The following is an 18,899-nucleotide window of genomic DNA, read 5'->3' on the forward strand; positions in this document are numbered from 1 at the left end:
AGAAAACATAAGAGATCAAAATCCAGACTTTTTCCTAATAAGCTTGTTCCTATTTTTATGGCTGGGTTTACTCTCTTTAATTGTGTTTGGGAGTTATCTTTACCAACTGTCTCTTCCACTTTCTCCAAGTTTCTTTGATTTCCCATATGCATGCCATTATTTAAAAAATAAAAGAATGGGATAAGATATGCCTTGAAAACACCTCTGAGAAGAGTTTAAAATAATATTTTTTCTTAAGTTCTGGGGATTACATTTCCTAGGCAAATGCTCTATCCCTGAGCTACTTCTTCAGCCCAAGAAGAAATATTATTAGGAATGAAGTAGGGCAAAATTTAATGATGAAGAAGAGTTCAATTCAGGCCCCAAAGAATAAGTGATTCTAGAAAGGAGAGGAAAGGGTGAACAGCCTCTGTAAGTGACAGTGCTGACAAGAAGACTCAGAGTCCCAAAGGTGGTGGCATTGTAATAAAGGTCAGACATTCTCTGTGAAAAACATGGCAAAATCATGGAAGCCATGGAAAAGTTAAAGTCTAGAATGAGATTCAATGACATGGCCACAATATAAATATAATTTATTTATATATACATATATATGTATATATAAATAAAAATAAAGCCTGACAAAGTGGCAATTTGGGTTGGATTACCAGAGAGTCCACTGTGTAACTATTTTAAAAAGCAGCATTTGCCTTACCTCTAAGTGGGATGAAATAAGCCTATGTTTACAGACCCCCACTTAAGACAAAATATGGATATCATATTGTCATGATTGAAGATTGAAGAGAAAAAATAAAATCATATGAAAGACTGCAAAAAAAAAAAGAGTTCATTAAGCCAGGCATGGTGGCACACACCTGTAAACCCAGCGGCTCAGGAGGCTGAGACAGGAGGATCGAGAATTCAAAGCCAGTCTCAGCAAAAGCAAGGCGCTAAGCAACTCAATGTGACCCTGTCTCTAAATAAAATACAAAATAGGACTAGGGATGTGACTCAGTGGTTGAGTGCCACTGAGTTCAATCCCTGGTATCCCCCACACACAAAAAAAGAGTTCATTGAGAAGACATAACAGGGCCGGGGTTGTGGCTCAGTGGTAGAGCGCTTGCCTAGCATGTGTGAGGCACCGAGTTCGAACCCCAGCACCACATAAAAATAAACAAATAAAATAAAGGTATTGTGTCCATCTACAACTAAAAAAAATATATTTTAAAAAAAGACATAACAAACTAAATGTGTTTATACCTAATAAAACTCTAAAATGTATAAAGCAAAAGCCACTGGAATTAAAGGAAAAAATATTAAAATCCACAATTATAGTTAAGATTTGAACACTCCTTTCTCAATAATGGATTTTTTAAAAAGTTAAATAAGCTAATAAGGATATAGAATATGAAAATGCTGTTTCTGTAAAGGTGCTTCCTGCTTGAAACCATGTATCATTAAACTAGAAAATTTATGACACTAAGTAGCATATAAATGTGAAAAACTGGTGCTGGGCACTCAGAATTTGGAGTCTGATCTCCTCTGGGCTCACCAGCAAAAAATAAAGTTTGAGTTCTCCTGCTCTTTGAGTGCCTTTGCCACTTCTTGCTTGATTCCTACAACAAATAGACCTATCACAAGTATTAAACTAAAACTCTTGAGACTTAAAAATCTCTGAAATTAAAAGGGTATATTCAGCTATTACATGTGCTAACCAAAAACTGGACCAGGTGCTAAATAGACGTTCTCTCAACCAGCAGCAGGGATACACAGCAAGTAGCAACATGCCTTCTGGATCAGTACTGAAAGTAAGTTTTTGTTTTGTTTCGTTTTCTGATACCTGGGATTGAACCGAGGGGTGCTTAGCCACTGAGCCACATCTTTAGCCTTTTTTATTTTTTTATTTTGTGACAGAGTCTCACTAAATTGCTTAGGGGCTGCTAAGTTGCTGAGGCTATCTGTGAACTTGGCAGTCCTCCTGCCTCAGCCTCCCAAATCACTGAGATTGCAGTCATGTACCACCACGCCTACCTGGCTAAAAAATATTGTTTAGTAACAAAAATTCAGGAAAGGAAAGCATAAATTGCAGGATTATACAAAGTGGGCACATCTTTGGGATACTAGTACAGTCCTTAAGGAGAATTAATTGTTGCTTCTGGACTGATTTGGGGCTTGACAGTCCAGAAATTTATACACAAATGGGACACAGTAGCCCTGGTGGTCAAATATCATGGAATTTAAGTTAAAATGTGAAACAGTCTTTTTGTTGGTTTTGTCCACAGTTATTAACTGATTAATTCACCTTATCTCTTTCTACCTCCATCCTTTGGCCCTTGTAATTAAATTTAAAACATCTTGGAACCTTTTTTATCAGAAGTAAAATATTCAATAATTTTTAAATTTCATACAAACTCCTCCAAAAAATAGAATATAAGGAAACACTTCCTAACTCATTTTACAAAACCAGTATTACTTGAATACCAAAGGAAGAAGGATACATCACGAGGAAAAAAAAAAAAAAACTTTGGACCAGTATCCCTTATGAAAAAGGGATGTAAAAATGTAAAAATCCCCAATTGAAAACTAAACAACTTCGGGGTGTGGTGGCACGTGCCTGTAATAACAGTGGCTCAGGAGGCTGAGGCAGGTGGGTCACAAGTTCAAAGCTAGCAAGGCCCTAAGCAACTCATCGAGATTCTGTCTCAAAATATAAAAGGGCTGCGGATGCAGTTCTGTGGTTAAGCACCCTTGGGTTGAATCCCTGGGACAAAAAAAAAAAAAAACTAGCAAACTAAATCCAGCAGCATATTAGAATAAGTATATGCTATAACCAAATGGGATTTATCCCCAAAATGCAAAGTTGGTTCAACATGAAAATAAATCAATGTAACACACCAAATTAATAATATAAAGAAGAAATATGTAATCATCTCAATAAATGAAGAAAGGGCACTTAACAAAATTCAACAGTGTTTCATGATAAAGTCACATGGCAAACTAGGAATACAAGAGAATCTTTTCAACCTAATAAAGAGCATTGATGAAAAACCTACAACCAACATCATAATAGTAAAAGACAAATCTTTCTCCCCAAGATCAGGAACAAACAAGAGTGTCCACTCTTTCCGAATCTACTCAACATTGCATTAGAAGTTCTAGCCAGAGCAGTGAGACAAGAAAAGAAAAGTACTGGGAAGCCAAAAATATTGGAAAGGCAGAAGTAAAAATATTTTTATTTGAAGGTGACCATATGAAAAAGAATTCTTTTAACCCCCCCAAAAAATTAGTAGAGCTAATAAATTCAGCAATGTTATAGAATATAAGAGCTATATATAAAAATTATTTATATTTCTATACACTAGTAATGAATAATCTAAAAGTGAAATTAAGAAAATAATTCCATTTATAATATCATTAAACTAATAAAATATTTAGGAATAAATTTAATTAAGGAAATGCCATGCTTTTACATTAAAAACTACAAACTATTGAGATAAATTAAAGAAAATTAAATTAAATAGAAAGTCATCACATGTTTGTGGATTGGAATATTGTTAAGATGCAATACTCTGCGAATTCATCTACAAAATTCCAATTAAATTTTCAGCCACTTTTTTTTTCGGAAATGGACAAGTCAATTCTAAAATTCATATGGAAATGCAAACATCTCTAAATAACAAAAAAAAAACTTGAAAAAGATTGAAGGATTTGCACTTTCTGATTTTTAAATGTACTACAAAGCTATAGTAATCAAGGAAGTGTGGTACTGGCATAAAGATAAATGCATAAATAAATGACATATGGTTGAGAGATCAGAAATACACCCAAACATTAATAGTTGAGTGATTTCCAATAAGGATGCCAAAACCATTTGAAAGAAGAGAGGTGGGGAGAAATAGTCTTTTTAACAATGCTGAGAAAACTGGATACCCACATGCCAAAGAATGACCTTGGACTCCTATGTAGTACCACATGCTAAAATTAACTCAAAATAGATCAAAGACTTGAAGGGAAGATCTAAAAGTATAATGCTTTTAGAAGGAAACATCTTCATGACCTTGTATTAGAAAATGGGTTTGCCAAGACATCAAAAGTACAAGCAATGTATATCTAAAAACAACAAATAAAAAATAAACAACAAAAAACACAAGCAACCAAAGTAAGAGTAGGTAAACTGGAGTTCACCAAAATAAAAGTTTTTGTGTGTCAAAAGATACTATCAAAGTGAAAATTGTACCCATGAAAAGGGAGAGAATAGATACAGATCATGTGCCTGATAAAGGTCCAGCACATAAAAGAACTCTCCTAACTCAACAATAAAGCGACAACCCAATTTTAAATGGGCAAAGGATCTAAATATACTTTTTTCCCAAAGAAGTTATACAAATGATCAATAAGCATATGAAAAGATGCATCATTAATTATCAAAGAAAATGTACATCAAAACCGCAATAAAATCAGGTACAGTGGTATGAACCTGTTTTCCCCACTACTTGGGAGGCTGGTGAAAGAGGATCATTTGAGCTCAGGAATTTGTGGACAGCCTGGGCAGCATAGCAGTACCTCATCTCAAGAAAGACACACACACACTTAAATAAAACTTCATATTCACCTTGACGGTGTTATTGACTAAATGGTGCCTCCCTGAATACATATGCTTAAGTTCTTACCTCCAGTAATGTGACTACATTTGGAGATGGGGACTTTAAAGAGGTAATTAAGATAAAATGAGGTAAAATGGATGAGCCTTAACAGAATACAACTAATGTCCTTATCAGAAGAGATCAGGATACAGGTACACACAGAGGAAAGATCATATGAAGATACAGACAAGATGGGCATCTACAAGTGAAGGAGAAATCAATCCTACTAATACAGATTGTTATTATTTTTTAAGGCAATATCAATTATGGACAAAAATGTGACAAAATTGTAATTTCATACCTAGCTTGTGGGAAGTTGGTGAGCTCCTGTGGAAAATAATTTGGCAATTCTTCAAACATTTAGAGTTATCATATGACCCAATAATTCTGCACCTAAATATATACCCAAAGAATTGAAAACACCTCCACACAGAAATGTGTTCACAGCAACATTATACATAATAGGAAAATTATACTAATGTCTTTCTGAATCTCTCTTTCACACTCTCCATCTTCCCTTCAAGGAGAAAGGAGGACTTCTTCCTCTAAGGCACCACATTTCTGCTGTGGCACTCATTACAGGATAGTGGTATGTTGAGAGGCCCTAAATTCAATCCCCAGTACTGTGAGCCCTAAAGGCTAAATTGTGAGCCCTTTAAAGGCAGAGGCCAATGTTCCTTTACCCTTGTATCACCATTATTTGTAGCAGTGGCTACCGAAGTCAATTAAATATATTAAGTTATCATTATTTGTTTTTCTCTACAAAGTTATCAACATAGAATTACTGATCTGAGTTTCTGACCAGAATCAGACAACAAATGTAACCCTATTAAATTCACATAATATCAATAAAAAACAAAGACACTTGAGGTTTTAGTGAAGCTCTACTTTCTTGTGGACTTTAATTCCTAATATATTTCTCAAACTTATAAAAACTCAGTTTTCCTTAAATGTTTTTTTATCTCCAGTATCCCAGATATCCCAGATTTAGATATCAAGAAACAAAAATTCCTTAAAATAGAGGAAAAAATATGCCCATCTACTGTAGTTTGTATTTTGAATGTCCCTCAGTGTCCTGTGTATTAAACAGTTAGGCCCCAGCCTATGGCATTATTGGGAGTGGTAAAGTCTTTAATAAGTAGAGACTAGTGGGAGGTTTTAGATCTTTGGGAGTGTGTCCTTGAAGGTGATTGTGACATCAGTATCTTCCTCTGTGCTTCCCCACTGCCATTAGGTGAGCAGCTTGTTCTACTATGTACTCCCCACCATGATGTGCTGCCTCACTACAGGCCCAAAAGCAATGGGATCAACCAACTACCGACTGAAACCTCCAAAGCTATGAATCAAAATGAAACTTTTGTCTTTATAAACTGATTATCTTGGGTATTCTTTTTTTTACAGTTAATGCATAGTTGCATTACATAGTACTCTATGCCTGCTATTAGCCACCATGAGGGATGTATACTGTTTTCAAATGTCTAGTTTGGGCATGCACCAGACTATATGGGAAAGTTACCACTAAATATTCACTTACTTAGTCACTATTTTACAAACAAAAGATGATTTCTGTTTTTAAAAAGTTATGGGAAAACTACAGAAAGCATTTTTGCTCTTCCTTACATGCAGCTTTCTCATCTTCTCTTCTGACATTCCAATAGTATTTTCCCAGAAAGATAACAGTAAGAGCCCCAAGACAGACCAGGCAGGCAACATGGCCATCTGTCACAGGCAAGCTTAATTCCATAGCATCCACAACTCTCTGCAATCTAGGTTCCCAAATGTACAAACACCATTTGGGGACTGAGAGATGCAAATAAAAAAGGGTTTAGGGTTGGGATTGTGGCTCAGTGGTAGAGCTCTTGCCTAGCATGTGTGAGGCACTGGAAATTCAATTCTCAGCACCACATATAAATAAATGGATAAATAAAGATCCATCAACACCTAAAAAATTTTTTTTAAGGGTTTAAGGGTGGAAGGAAGAGAGAGCTAACCTGAATTTTATATCCTAACTACCAAGTTCCTATACTTGTACTTCTGTTTCAAAAGTCTGAACACCAAGAAGATTATTGTTCTGTTTTTGCAGTGCTGGGAATTGAACTCAGGGCCTTGCTACACTAAGGAAGTACTTTACCACTCGGCTACAATCCTAGCCCAAGAACTCTTAATTTAACTAGTCCATACAGGTTAGAGAAAAAATTGGAAATTCTAGTAAGGGCTGAGTGCTGTGAAACTTTAATCAAGGACTACTGCGGAACATATATTCATAGAGGTCTCCATCAGCTTTATAGACTGATTTACTAACTATTCTAAGACCATTAATTAAATCCACCCTGTCTTGATTTAAATTTTTAATTTGATAGCATACCAGTATGCACACATATAACATTAGGATGGGGAAAAATTTTAAATAACAGTGCCAAAAAAAAGTAAGGAAGTATTCTACAACCATGAAGAATCAGGAAACTACTGTACTTGATTTCAAGGTTCCAAAGGGGAAAGAACTGTGTCACCATGACAACCCAGAATATTTTTACTGAGAGGGTTGGTAGGCTCTACAGAAACATTTTCCAGAATTTGGAGGTGGAAAATGAAGTATAAGAACATGTGTGGGAGTTGAGAGACACTTCAAATTGTATTTCATCCTTTTTTTTTTTTTAGCTTTTCCTTACAATCTATATATCTTCAAATCCTATTTTATAAGCAAAAGGGCAAAAATAATTTTATATCCCATAATTTTATATACATATATATATATGTATATATATATAACTTTGCTAATATGGAAGAGTTTCATTTAACATTTCATTTAATGCTTGGTTTCTTAAAGAACAGGAGAGATTTACATCAATCAATAGTTCAAAATACATTATTGGACAATAGCATACTCATCCTTTTCTAGAAACCCTGAAAATATCAGATGGATACTTCCTTTATGTATTGAAAGTGTACTACATTACTTTTCATTTGATTTTATATAATTTATGTCTTCACTTTTTATTTGTTCTGTACTGTTTCTAAAAGTTTTACATAAAGTTCTATTACATGTGGGTTATCTAGTCAGTATCTGCTAGTTCATTAACCAACTTTATGTGTTCAAAATTTTGCATACAAAGTTGGTGAAAAAAAAACATTTTAGCCTTTTCACATCTATAATTTATTTATTCTCAGAGTATTTTATTAAATAAGTATCATTATCCAGTTTTACAGATAACTGTGATCAAAGAGGTGATGTATTTACCCAGTGCCACACTGGGAAGTAGCAGAATCTGTATTGAAACCCAGATCTATTTGACCCTTAGAAGTCTTTTCATTTCACTGTTGTGATATTGTGATCTACAATAAGAAATATATTTTTAGTCTTTAAATCTGTTTCTTGGCAGACATTGCGATTTATAATAGAAAGCATTCATTGATCTTTGTACCCGTCTCCTGGCACACAGCTGATAAAACCACTGGACTCTTTGTTGGTGAGATGGAACACACAGCTGGGGGCTCCTGTGTCGCCAACCTCTTAGGGGGAGCCTGGTTGCCAGGAGAATCAACCATGTGAGTAGAGGACTAGAACTCTCAGTCCCATCCCCAAAGTGGGTGGTGGGAAACATGCTGAAGGTTGAGCTGATAACCAATGACCAATGATATAATCAATCATACCTATATAACGAAGCTGTAGTAGGGCCCCTTTGAGTTAAAAACCCCAGATTATTATTGTTGTTGTTGTTTTTCTTTCATTTTTGGTAATGTGTATTTCTCCACTCAAGCTTCCTCATGCTAAGAATGGAACTGAGAAGCTGTGGCTCCCCTGGCCTGTGTGGGTGCCAGTGAAACAGGAATTGTAACATATCTCTGGCTAACAGAGCCTCACTAAAACTACGTAGGTATAGTTCCTGATTTTGTTCCTATAAATTACAACTGTTCTGTAAGACTAACTCAGGCAGATTAGCTGCCTTCCCAGTTTCAGACAAACTGAATTTATTTTCCTTTTATGTCATTTTCTCTCGCTTCTGATCTGATGGGACACCAAATCCATCTGCCTCTGGCCTAGCCTCTGTGCTGTGTAAAAAAGCCTCCATAAAAAAACAAAGGACAGGGGCTGTAGCTCAGTGGCAGAACGTTTGCCTAGCATGTATGAGGCACTGGGTTCAGTCCTTAGCACCACATAAAAATGAAACAAATAAAATAAAGACATGCTATCCATCTACAACTACAAAAAAAAAAATTAAAAAACAAAAAACAAAACCAAAGGACAGCTTGATGTGGTGGTGCACATCTGTAATCCCAGGCAGCTGAGGCAGAAGGATCACAAGTTCAAAGCCAGCCTCAGCACCTTAGTGAGACTCTGCCTCAAAATAAAAAAATAAAAGTGCCTCAGTGGTTAAGAGCCCCTGGGTTCACCACTTTAATGTATCCCCCCAAGAAAAATGTAAAGTACAAGATTCAGAGAGCTACTGGATTGCTGAAGAGATATCTGTTGGGTGGTAGACAGAGGGTATGGAAGCTTCATGCCCCTTCCTACATACCTTGCTTATGTATCTCTTATAAGGTCCTTGCTTAGCATCTGGACGGCCATCTTAAATGAAAGCTGCCATTTTAAGAAAAATTTTGCTTTCCCGCCCAAGGGCCTTTCTGAGAAAGGCTCACTACTCCCTCATACCAACCCCACCCTTAACCGCCAGCATTAGGACCCACCTAGCCCTAATCCCTGAGCCTGCCCCATAAAAGTCCCGAACCCCAAGCCTGTTTTGCTCTCTCCATCTATGGAGAGATGTGCCTTTATTTGTCAGCTCTGACAAATAAACTCTTGTGTGTATCTTTGCCTGGTCTCTGTCTTTCATTTTTTGCTCACTTGTCTCCCAGTTCCTCACTTTTCCTATCATCTCTTTATGTGGTTATTCATCTGAATCCTTTGTAATATTGAGATCTACTAAGGCCTAGACACAAATTCCTTAAATAACAAAGGACCCAAGTTGTCTCTCCAGGAGTGCCTCCAGAATCCACTCTGGAGTGATTTAAACCCCTCTTTCAGAATGGACATGCAAGGAAGTCAGCTAGGCTGGTCAGTGCCCTTTTGGCATCACAAGCTCAGAATCCCCTGTGCAGAATACAACTCCCCTGAAAAGAAATATGCCACCTGTCAAGAGGAGTAATATGGAGATGGGAACATCTAACTCGCTGATGGTAAAAATGAATTCAAGCCAAGTGTCATGGTCACACAGGCAAGGCTTAAATTGGAGCCTCAGATGAAGGAAGACAGCACCAAGAGGAAACCAGGCTGCTCCCACAAACAAAGGGAGAAATAAGCTCTTATTGATTTTTTTTTTTAGAGTAGGCTAAATCTGGTAATTTTTTTCCAGTAGTGGGAATTGAACCCAGGGTCACTTGACCACTGAGCTACACCCCAGTCTTTTTTTATTTTGAGACAGGGTCCCACTAAATTGCCCAGGCTGGTCTTAAATTTTTCAATCCTTCTGCTTCAGCTTCCTGAGCAGCTGGGATTCCAAGGATGCACCACTGGGCCTGATAATTTTTCATTGGCCAGGGGCATGGTTTGAAAAGCTGTTTGGGGCAGTGTTTTTGTGTTTTTGTTTTGTGCAAGCATCCCATCCTTGAGGAATGAACAGTTAGTTTACCCCAGGAAATGATACATTTCTTCTGTCAGTGCCACCATCCTGCACAAACATCCCGGCCTCCCAAAAGGTTGGGCTGCTGTAGCTTCAGAGAGAGCACCATGTGAGAGTAGAAGAAAACACATATCATGCTTTTATTGAGTAAGAGGTAAGGGCTCCTGTAGTTTGTTTGCCTTTTCTCCTTTTGTGGTAATCCCCAATAGGCTTGTTTTCTCATTTGGTTTATTTTTGGAGCAAAGGTATTCTGGCTCTTCAAAGGCAGCTGGATTCTGTGGTTGATGTGATTGTTTGGAGAGTGAAGGGGTGGGAAGAATACACACCATACTTTTAATGGTAAGGTCCTGAGCTAAAGCCTAGAGAGTTCATCTGTCCTTTGTCCTCATGGTGCTCCCTGACTGTCTCATGATATCCTACTATGTACCCGCATAAAAGAACATTAAAACTGTCCCTTGTCACCATCCAATCAACATACAGCTTCTCCCCTCTGTCTTCCTAGAAATACCATAATACCAACTGATGGAGGGATAGGATTGTGCTTTTTTATTTTGTTCCTGGCCTCTTATTGATTATCCTTTCAATGAAGTTCTTTCTTCTTGCAAAACCTAGTGTCACAGTAAATGCTTCTATGTGTGTTGGGCAGTGGGGCCTTGTTCTGTATCAATATCCTTTATAGTCAGTGGGTAAATGTAAATAGGGCCTTTCCTAGATTCTGTGAGCTGCTTTAGCAAATTAACTGAACCCAGGGAAGGGGTCATGCAATATTCCAATTTGTAGCCAGTTTGTTAGAAGTAAAGGTCATTTTGACTAGCGTCTAAAGTGGAGAGCAGTCCTGTAGGACTGAACATTTAGCCTGTGGGATATGATGTGATTTTCAGGGAGACAGTGTCAGAATTGAATTGAGTTGCAGGACACTCAGTTTTTGTTCACTGGAGAATTGCTATATCTGTGTGGAATCCCCACAACACCCATTTTGGTGACTAGAGGTGTTGTGCAAAATGGTATGGGAAAGTAAGAAAAAAAAGTTGCATTTTCTCCACACTCCCATCTTTACAACTATGCTAACCTGAATCTCAATGTGCTCACAATTCTTGAGGCATAGACTTTGGGCTTATAAAGAAACTGTTTCTGGACATTATATGATATAGTATATTTGTACTTCTCGCTAAGGTACCTTATAAGTAAGTTCTTGCTTTAAAGACGTCTGTACCAAATACATTATGAGATATTATATAAATGGAGGAATTATGACACAAAACAAGCAAATAAATAAAAAACACCACCGTGCTCAGAATCAGTATAAACATCTCTTGAGGTCTAGAAACACCAAAAGTTAGATTGCTATGCTCTTCATCTAGGAATTGCACTCCTTCAGGGAACCAGGAACCAAAAGTCCTCTGAAGAAGGGGAAGGAATAGATTCAGGTCCACCACTGCAGAAACTAAAGGAAAACAAGGCTAAAAAATAAAGCAGTAGTGACTGCTTCTATGGAATTGCCTAGGAAGGCTGAGGAAGTTGACACAGCCTCACACCCAGGCCCTGGGACGGCCACCCACTAGCTCAGTGACTGAATCTACAATATCTCTACAACATATGTAGATGGAGCCAAGCAACTAACACAAGAACTAATTTTGGTCTGGAAGTCCCTGGTGGGGGAAACGGAGGCCACTAACATAGAAAGGTTAACAGAAAAAAAGATAGAGGAGGGAAGAAATCTAATAAGGATGTTTGCACATCAAAATTCCAAAACATGAGGAGCTTCACATTCAGAACAGTGACCGACAGAAAAAAAAAAAGAGGGGAGAAATCTATTTCAGATAACAGAATAATCTGAAAATGAAATTTAAATTTAGTATGTTAAGTATTATCTGATAGTTTTTTTTTAGGTGTAATTGGACACAACTTATTTATTTATTTTTATGTGAAGCTGAGGATCAAACCCAGAGCCTTGCATGTGCTAGGCAAGCGCTCTACCACTGAGCCACAACCCAAGCCCCTCCCCTTTTTTTAAATACTTATTTTTTAGTTGTAGTTGGACATATACCTTTACTTATTTATTTTTTTAATGTGGTGCTGAGGATCGAACCCAGAGCCCCACACGTGCAGGTGAACACTCTACCGCTGAGCCACAACCCCAGCCCTCTGAGAGATTTAAAAGAAAAAAAAAGCAAGGAATTATAAAAAAACAAGGAGAAATGAAACAAAAATGTGGATGTGGGAAAAAAACTAGAATAGTGGGGAATGAAATTCACCAAATTATATTATTATGTTACTATTACTATTATGTGTGCATGAATATAAGAACAAATCCTGCTGTTATGTATAATTATAATGCAGCACTATCAATATAGAAAAAAACTAGAAATCCTAAAAATTAAAAAAAAGTCTTAATAGAAGATTATATATGATACACATCAATCTTTTGGCCTTGATGTTTAACCAATTGTACTGTATATTGGCTATTTTACTGCTGATCAGTTATCTTCATTACTTGTTATATAAATAGTCAATTTAAATTCCTATAATATGGGACTCTTTTCTATTTTTTAAATTATGGTTTTATGGCCCTTAAAAATGTAGTCATTGAAACAACTGTGCAATAGACCAGATACAGTCTAAGATGGTCTGAGTTAAAATAAAAAAAGTAAACTTACTGGACAGATTATTTCACCCAGACCTCAGCAGGGAAAGAGAGAAGAAAGAGAAGAATAAAAAGCACAAAAGGCAGAGGAGGAATGATTAGGAATAGTCAATAGAAAGGAAATTAAAATAATAGATAAAAAAGAACAGTCAAGTGGCAAAAGATTTTAAAAGACTTAATAACAATCTAGCAGGAATTCCAGAAAAAAAATAGTAGAGGAAATATTGGAAAAATAAAACTCAAGGAGATAATCAACCAGTATTTCCCAAACTGAATAAGAAATTAATGTTCAGAATAAAAATACACAGAGTACCAATCAGGATAAATAAAAACAATTCCACGTATACAATATGGATCTTAAAAACCAGAAGGAGCCAGGTGCTGTGGTGCACACCTGTAATCCCAACAGTTTGGGAAGCTGAGGTAGGAGGATCACAAATTCAAAGCTTCAGCAACTTAGAAAGGTACTAAGCAACTTAGCCAGACCTTGTTTCTAAATAAAATATAAAAAGGGCTGGGGATGAGCTCAGTGGTTAAGCACCCCTAGATTCAATTCCTGATACCAAAAAAAAAAAAAAAAACCCAGAAGGAGAACTAGACTTGGTGGTATATGTCTGAAATCCCAGTAATTTGGAAGGCTGAGGCAGGACTGCAAGTTTGAGGCCAGCGTGGGCAACTTAATGAGACACGGTCTCAAAAAAAAAAAAAACAAAAAAAAACAACCAAACAAATGTTGGGGATATAGCTTAGTGATAAAGCACTTGCTTAGCATGCCCAAGACCCAAGGTTCAACCCCTAGAATCACAACACACACACAAAACACACACACACACACACATACAACATACACACACCAAAACAAACAAAAAGTAAAAGACAGTTTGTCTGCCAAGAAATGACATTTAGGCTCATAGCTGACTTTTAATCAGTAATACTAAATGGTAGAACATGATAAGCAATATTTCAAAAACTGTACTGAAAACAACTGTAGGTTACAAAACTAAAGTCTAAATTATCACCCAAAAGAGAAACCAACATAAAGATATTAGCAGTGACACCACATGAAGAGATATTATGCCCTTGGGTTCAATCTCTAGTTTATGGTTTGCATTTGAAATACTATAGAGTACTGAAAAATGTACAAACCAGAATAACAAGTATAAAATGGGTACATTTTAAAATATAATGTTGAGAATACAAAGCATGTTGATAAAAGATACAGAATATGATAGTTTTAAAATGTTACATAAAAACATTATATATATTTGGAATACTTATCTACATAAGAACATATAATGTAATGTGTGAAAATAAAAAGTGCCAAATTTAGTAAAGTAAGTACACCTGGAGAAATGCGGGGATGGAGAAAATGTGGACAGTAAAACACCATGCTCCTGAAATGCCCCTCTCTGTTCCCAAGAACCTCATCAAGTACATGAGTCTGGGCTAGAATGTCCAGACACTTTTCTCTTGAAGGACATTAACTTTCTCTCGTGTACACTGGGAATTAGGGCATGTTCTCGCTACCTGTAGAAAGCTGCTACCTTGCATGCATGCCAAGTTCCCTTGGATGCTGTTCATGCAATGGGACAAAGCAAGCTAAGTCAGTAATATCACTGTTTCTATAGAGTGAATAAATGAATGAGTAAATTAATCTTTCTTGTTTTTCAATGCTGGAGATTGAACATAAGGCCTATAAGTAAGGTTGAGTGAATGAATCTTTTTTATTATAACTTTATTTTACTTATTTTTTATGTAGTGCTGAGGATTGAACCCAGTAATGCTAGCGAATGAGTGACTCTTGACTACAAATGTTATTGGAGGCCACCTGGTATAGAAATGGAACTGTAATATCTAGATTATTTAAATTGGGACTGCAAGTGCTATGCTCTGATATGGCATTACCTTATGATTATTTCCTTCTAGAAACTAATGAAGACATTATGCAAGTATGTCAAAGTTAAATATTTCTGTTTGCATACGCTCTGATTTTTTTTTTTTCTTTTTCTGTCATAATCCTGACTCTGCCTTGTTTGCTGATCCACTCTGGATGTCCCAAACCAGACAACTGAGATGATCACTTTCCTGCTTAGGGATTTGAAAAGCAATTTTCAGGTAAATTGTCTCTCTGGTTTTGCTCAAATTCATATTTTGAGTATTATTTTCTCTTCTGCCACATTCTGATAGCTCCTTAATGAGGTTCTTTGTACTTCTGTCACACTCTGAAAATTGCTTCCCCTAGTGGCTTATCCTTCAAGAAGGGAGACACTGAATTCATTCCACTGCATTTCTCAGTCTCCTCTCTGTTCCATAATCAGCCCTGGAAGTTCTAGGTAAGAGAGGACAGTTTTACCTACTTTAGTTTTTGCCAAGAACAACTCCCACAGGGTATCCAGGATGTCTGTGTTTCATAGAAATCTGAGCTCTGGAATACTTCTATTTCCTTTCAATCGTCAGCCCTTCTGGATGAAAGACACGATGAAGTCTGTTTAACTCATAAGTAGACATATTGGCTACTTATACCCCAGTCCAGTGGACTCAAGTTCATAAACTCTTAAGCAATCTCCTCAATACGAGATGAATCTCTATTTGCTTGTCTAAAACACATAGTTTCCATTTAGTAGAGCTCTGAGGTTTAATTGATGACCCTTCTTCACTGCCTCATTCCCTGGCTGAGTGTGCAATTATGGAGGGATGGTATTCTGAAGTATCAATCTTTCTTCCTAACCCATTTCTTAGTAACATTAAACTATATCAAAAAAGAAATTGCCTGTTTATCAGAGATTGACCTTAGTTATGTGAACTTGGGGTCATAAAACATTTCTGAGCCATTTCTATAAGAATAATATGGTTTTCTTTAAAGTGCATCACACTTAAGCCTGGGTACAGCAGCTCATGTTTATAATTCTACCTACTTGGGAGGCTGAGGCAGGAAGATCACAAGTTCAAGGCCAGTCTGGACAACTTAGTCAGACCCTGTCTCAATAAAATAAAATAAAAACAGCTGAGTGGTAGAATGCTTGCTTACCATGCATGAGGCCCTGGATTCAATCCCCAGGACCACAAAAACAAAATTACATTTAAATTTTACTCCCTTATTTTCAGGTAAGTTTAGGCATTAAATTTATATAAATCCTTATTTATTTCTACAATCAATCAGAACAAACAGAGCTCCTTTAGTAAAATACAGTGTGTAACTTTTTCCAGAGGTATAACAACATCCCACACTCATATAATGAGGGGAAAGTTCTTTATGAATTATAGGCACACACAGATATATGGAGAGTTTATGGCTTCAAGTGTACAATTTCAGCCATGAATCAAGTGTAAAGACAATACACAAAAACTCACCAGTCTAGATATCAAAGACGTGTTCTCTTTCCCAGAAAGCATTAAATTCTTGAGTTGACAAATAAACAAAAACAAACAAACAACCTAATAAGCCAGAGGTTTTAGGATGTACTAAAGGAAAAAAATTCTGGTTATTCACAGGTCTTTTCTAACTCTCACTCAGTGTTCACCATTCATTCAAGAATATTTTGTCTACCATCTTGAGCACTTAGCGCAGCACTAAGTCAGATAAATTTTGAAAATAGCAGGTCATGGCCCTTGCTTAAAATTGATGTTAGCTGGATATGGTGGCATATCCCTATAATCCCACAACACGGGAGGCTAAGGCTGGAGGATCGTGAGTTCAAAGCCAGCCTGAGCAACTTAGTGAGGCTCTAAGCAACTCAGCAAGACCCTGTCTCTAAATAAAATACAAAAAAAAAAAAAAAAAAAGGGCTGGGGATGTCTATACTGAACCGCTACTCAAATGTAATGAACAGCAAAATTGTGGGTACAATTAGAAAATAGGACACTATGAAACAGAAGTACACTTGATCCTCATTATTTGTGGATTCTGTATTTGCAAATGTATACTACCCTAAAATTTATTTGTAATTCTAAAATCAATACTCAAAGTGCTTTTGCACTTATTCTCAGGCATATAAAGATCAGTGAAAAGTGCCTGTTCCTATCTGCGGCTGAAGAGGGCCCACTCTGCCTTCTTGTTTCAGTTCTCATACATAAACAAGTGTCCTATCACAGTCTATCTAGTGCCATTTTTTCACATCTTTTTTTTTAATATTTATTTTTTAGGTATAGATGGACACAACACAATGCCTTTATTTTTATGTGGTGCTGAGGATCGAACCCGGATCCCGCCCGTGCTAGGCGAGCCAGCGCTCTACTGCTGAGCCACAATCCCCGCCCTTTCCACATCTTTATTGATTAAAATATACTGTTAAAAAATGGTCCCCAAAGCTAGTGCTATTGTTACTGGGCATGGGCTTGCTGCCCTACATGCAGAGAAGCCAATGCTGTAGCACCAGGTTTTTGCAAAAAGAAGACACTTTATTGTGCAGCCAACTGGCAAGGAGGTTAGGAGCTGAGAGCTCAAATCTGCCTTCCCTCTATTGGTAATGAGAGGATTTATAGAAAGTTAAAGGGGTAAATCTGCTTGTGGGTTGGATGAAAAGAAGGGGCCAGTTCAGTTTCAGTGGAAGTCATGGTCTGTGCTAGGGATATCACTGATGGCAGAGTTGGCTTTCAGCTCGTCATTCTTGAAAAGCTGCTTCCAAACAATAATCATTAATGAATGGCCTGAAGGCTTTTCCATGAAGACAAGTTAAGGAACTCATGGCCTTGTGTGTGTAGGCCTTAGCAGATTTCACTGTCAAATTTTCCTAAGTGCAAGAAGCCTGTGATATAATTTACAGAGAAAATATTTCTGTTAGATAAACTTTGTTTAGGGGTAAATGCTGTTGGCCTTGAGTTAGTTCAGTGTTAATGAATTAACAATATTAAATAAGGATCTTTAAATAGAAACACAAATAAAACAAGATTAGGTATTGATTAGTTGATGAAAATGTAATTGAAGTCACACAGAAACCTAACCCTGTATTTCCCTAAATAGTAATGGCGTAGTATACATTAATTCAGTGTTTGTGCAAATTGATGATAGAATCTAACTACTATTAATGATGAGAATCAACTATATACTGAGGGAAAATTATTCTTAAAAGTAACACAAGAAGAAAAAAAAAGTTTTCCAAGAAACAACTTCACTCCAACAGCCTATGAAACACCACTGATCTTACCTTCTAGTATGCCTTTCTCCTCCTCTCTCCCCACTTTATTCTCAATCTCTCTTTTCATGTTTTCCAAGAATCTAGAGTCCTACTATATTTGATACAGATGAGCATTCAAGACACACATACACATTTAAAAGTGAGTTCTATAGTTATGTGGGTGGTGTTTCCACAAAATTAGTTGCCAAAAATCTGTGGTACCCTCGTTTCATGGGAACTGAGAGGGTATTTCCTCAACTTGGGCATTCACCTTTTGAATATCTACATTTTAAAAATACGATAAAATAACTTTTATTTTCCTTCTTAGCTCTCATACAGTAACAACGGTGCACCTGCCCACGGGTCTTAATAAAGCGATCCAGTCATTTCTTTCTTTCTGTTTCTTTAAGACGGAGGTCGGGAATTTTGCCCTGTTCGGATATGGCTGGCAAAGCTTCCATCCTCTGCGCATGCTCCTTGAGCACAATTCGTGTGTAAGAATTAAAGGGATTCACTGGGCAGGATGGAGACATGGCCGGCGGCGAGACTGCAGCTCCCAGCATGCATTGCAGCCGGGCCGGGAACCGGGACTTCGAGTGATGGGGGCCCCGTGGTGCCTTAAGCCGCCGAGTAGGTCGTAAAGGTTCAGGTGGAGCCCTGGGCCTGGGAATTGGACGACGGCTGAGGAAGAAGATGGAAGCTTGGCGTTGTATGAGGAGGGGCTACGGCCGCTGTGTGGTGGGGAGAGGCCGGTCAGTAAGGCTGGGTGACCCGAGGGAGGAGGAAGGGGCGGGCGGCCCAGGTTAGCCCGGGGCGGGGCGGGCTTGGGGAGGCGGAGGAGGAAGAGGGTCTGGGAGATGGTGCGGCCGGGACGGTTCCTCCGGAGACCCAAAGGGATAGG

The 18,899-nt window shown here is 37.5% G+C and overlaps 1 protein-coding gene across 5 annotated transcripts in view; it reads left to right on the forward strand.

The window, feature by feature from the left end:
- Window positions 1-18,451: 18,451 nt before the first annotated feature.
- Angel2 (angel homolog 2) overlaps window positions 18,452-18,899 on the forward strand; it is a 15,681-nt gene continuing 15,233 nt past the window's right edge. For 3 of the 5 annotated variants that reach the window (XM_015483658.2, XM_048809409.1, XM_015483660.2), the window contains exon 1: window positions 18,457-18,750. In XM_015483658.2, the coding sequence (XP_015339144.1) occupies window positions 18,692-18,750 (59 nt within the window). In that variant the 5' untranslated portion in view covers window positions 18,457-18,691. Of the gene's footprint in view, window positions 18,751-18,829; window positions 18,896-18,899 lie in introns of those variants that run through there. The other 2 variants (XR_007349785.1, XM_048809402.1) reach the window with 2 other exon arrangements.

The sequence above is a fragment of the Marmota marmota genome, unplaced genomic scaffold (genome assembly GCF_001458135.2).
Source record: "Marmota marmota marmota unplaced genomic scaffold, marMar, whole genome shotgun sequence".
Classification (NCBI taxonomy): Eukaryota; Metazoa; Chordata; class Mammalia; order Rodentia; family Sciuridae; genus Marmota; species Marmota marmota.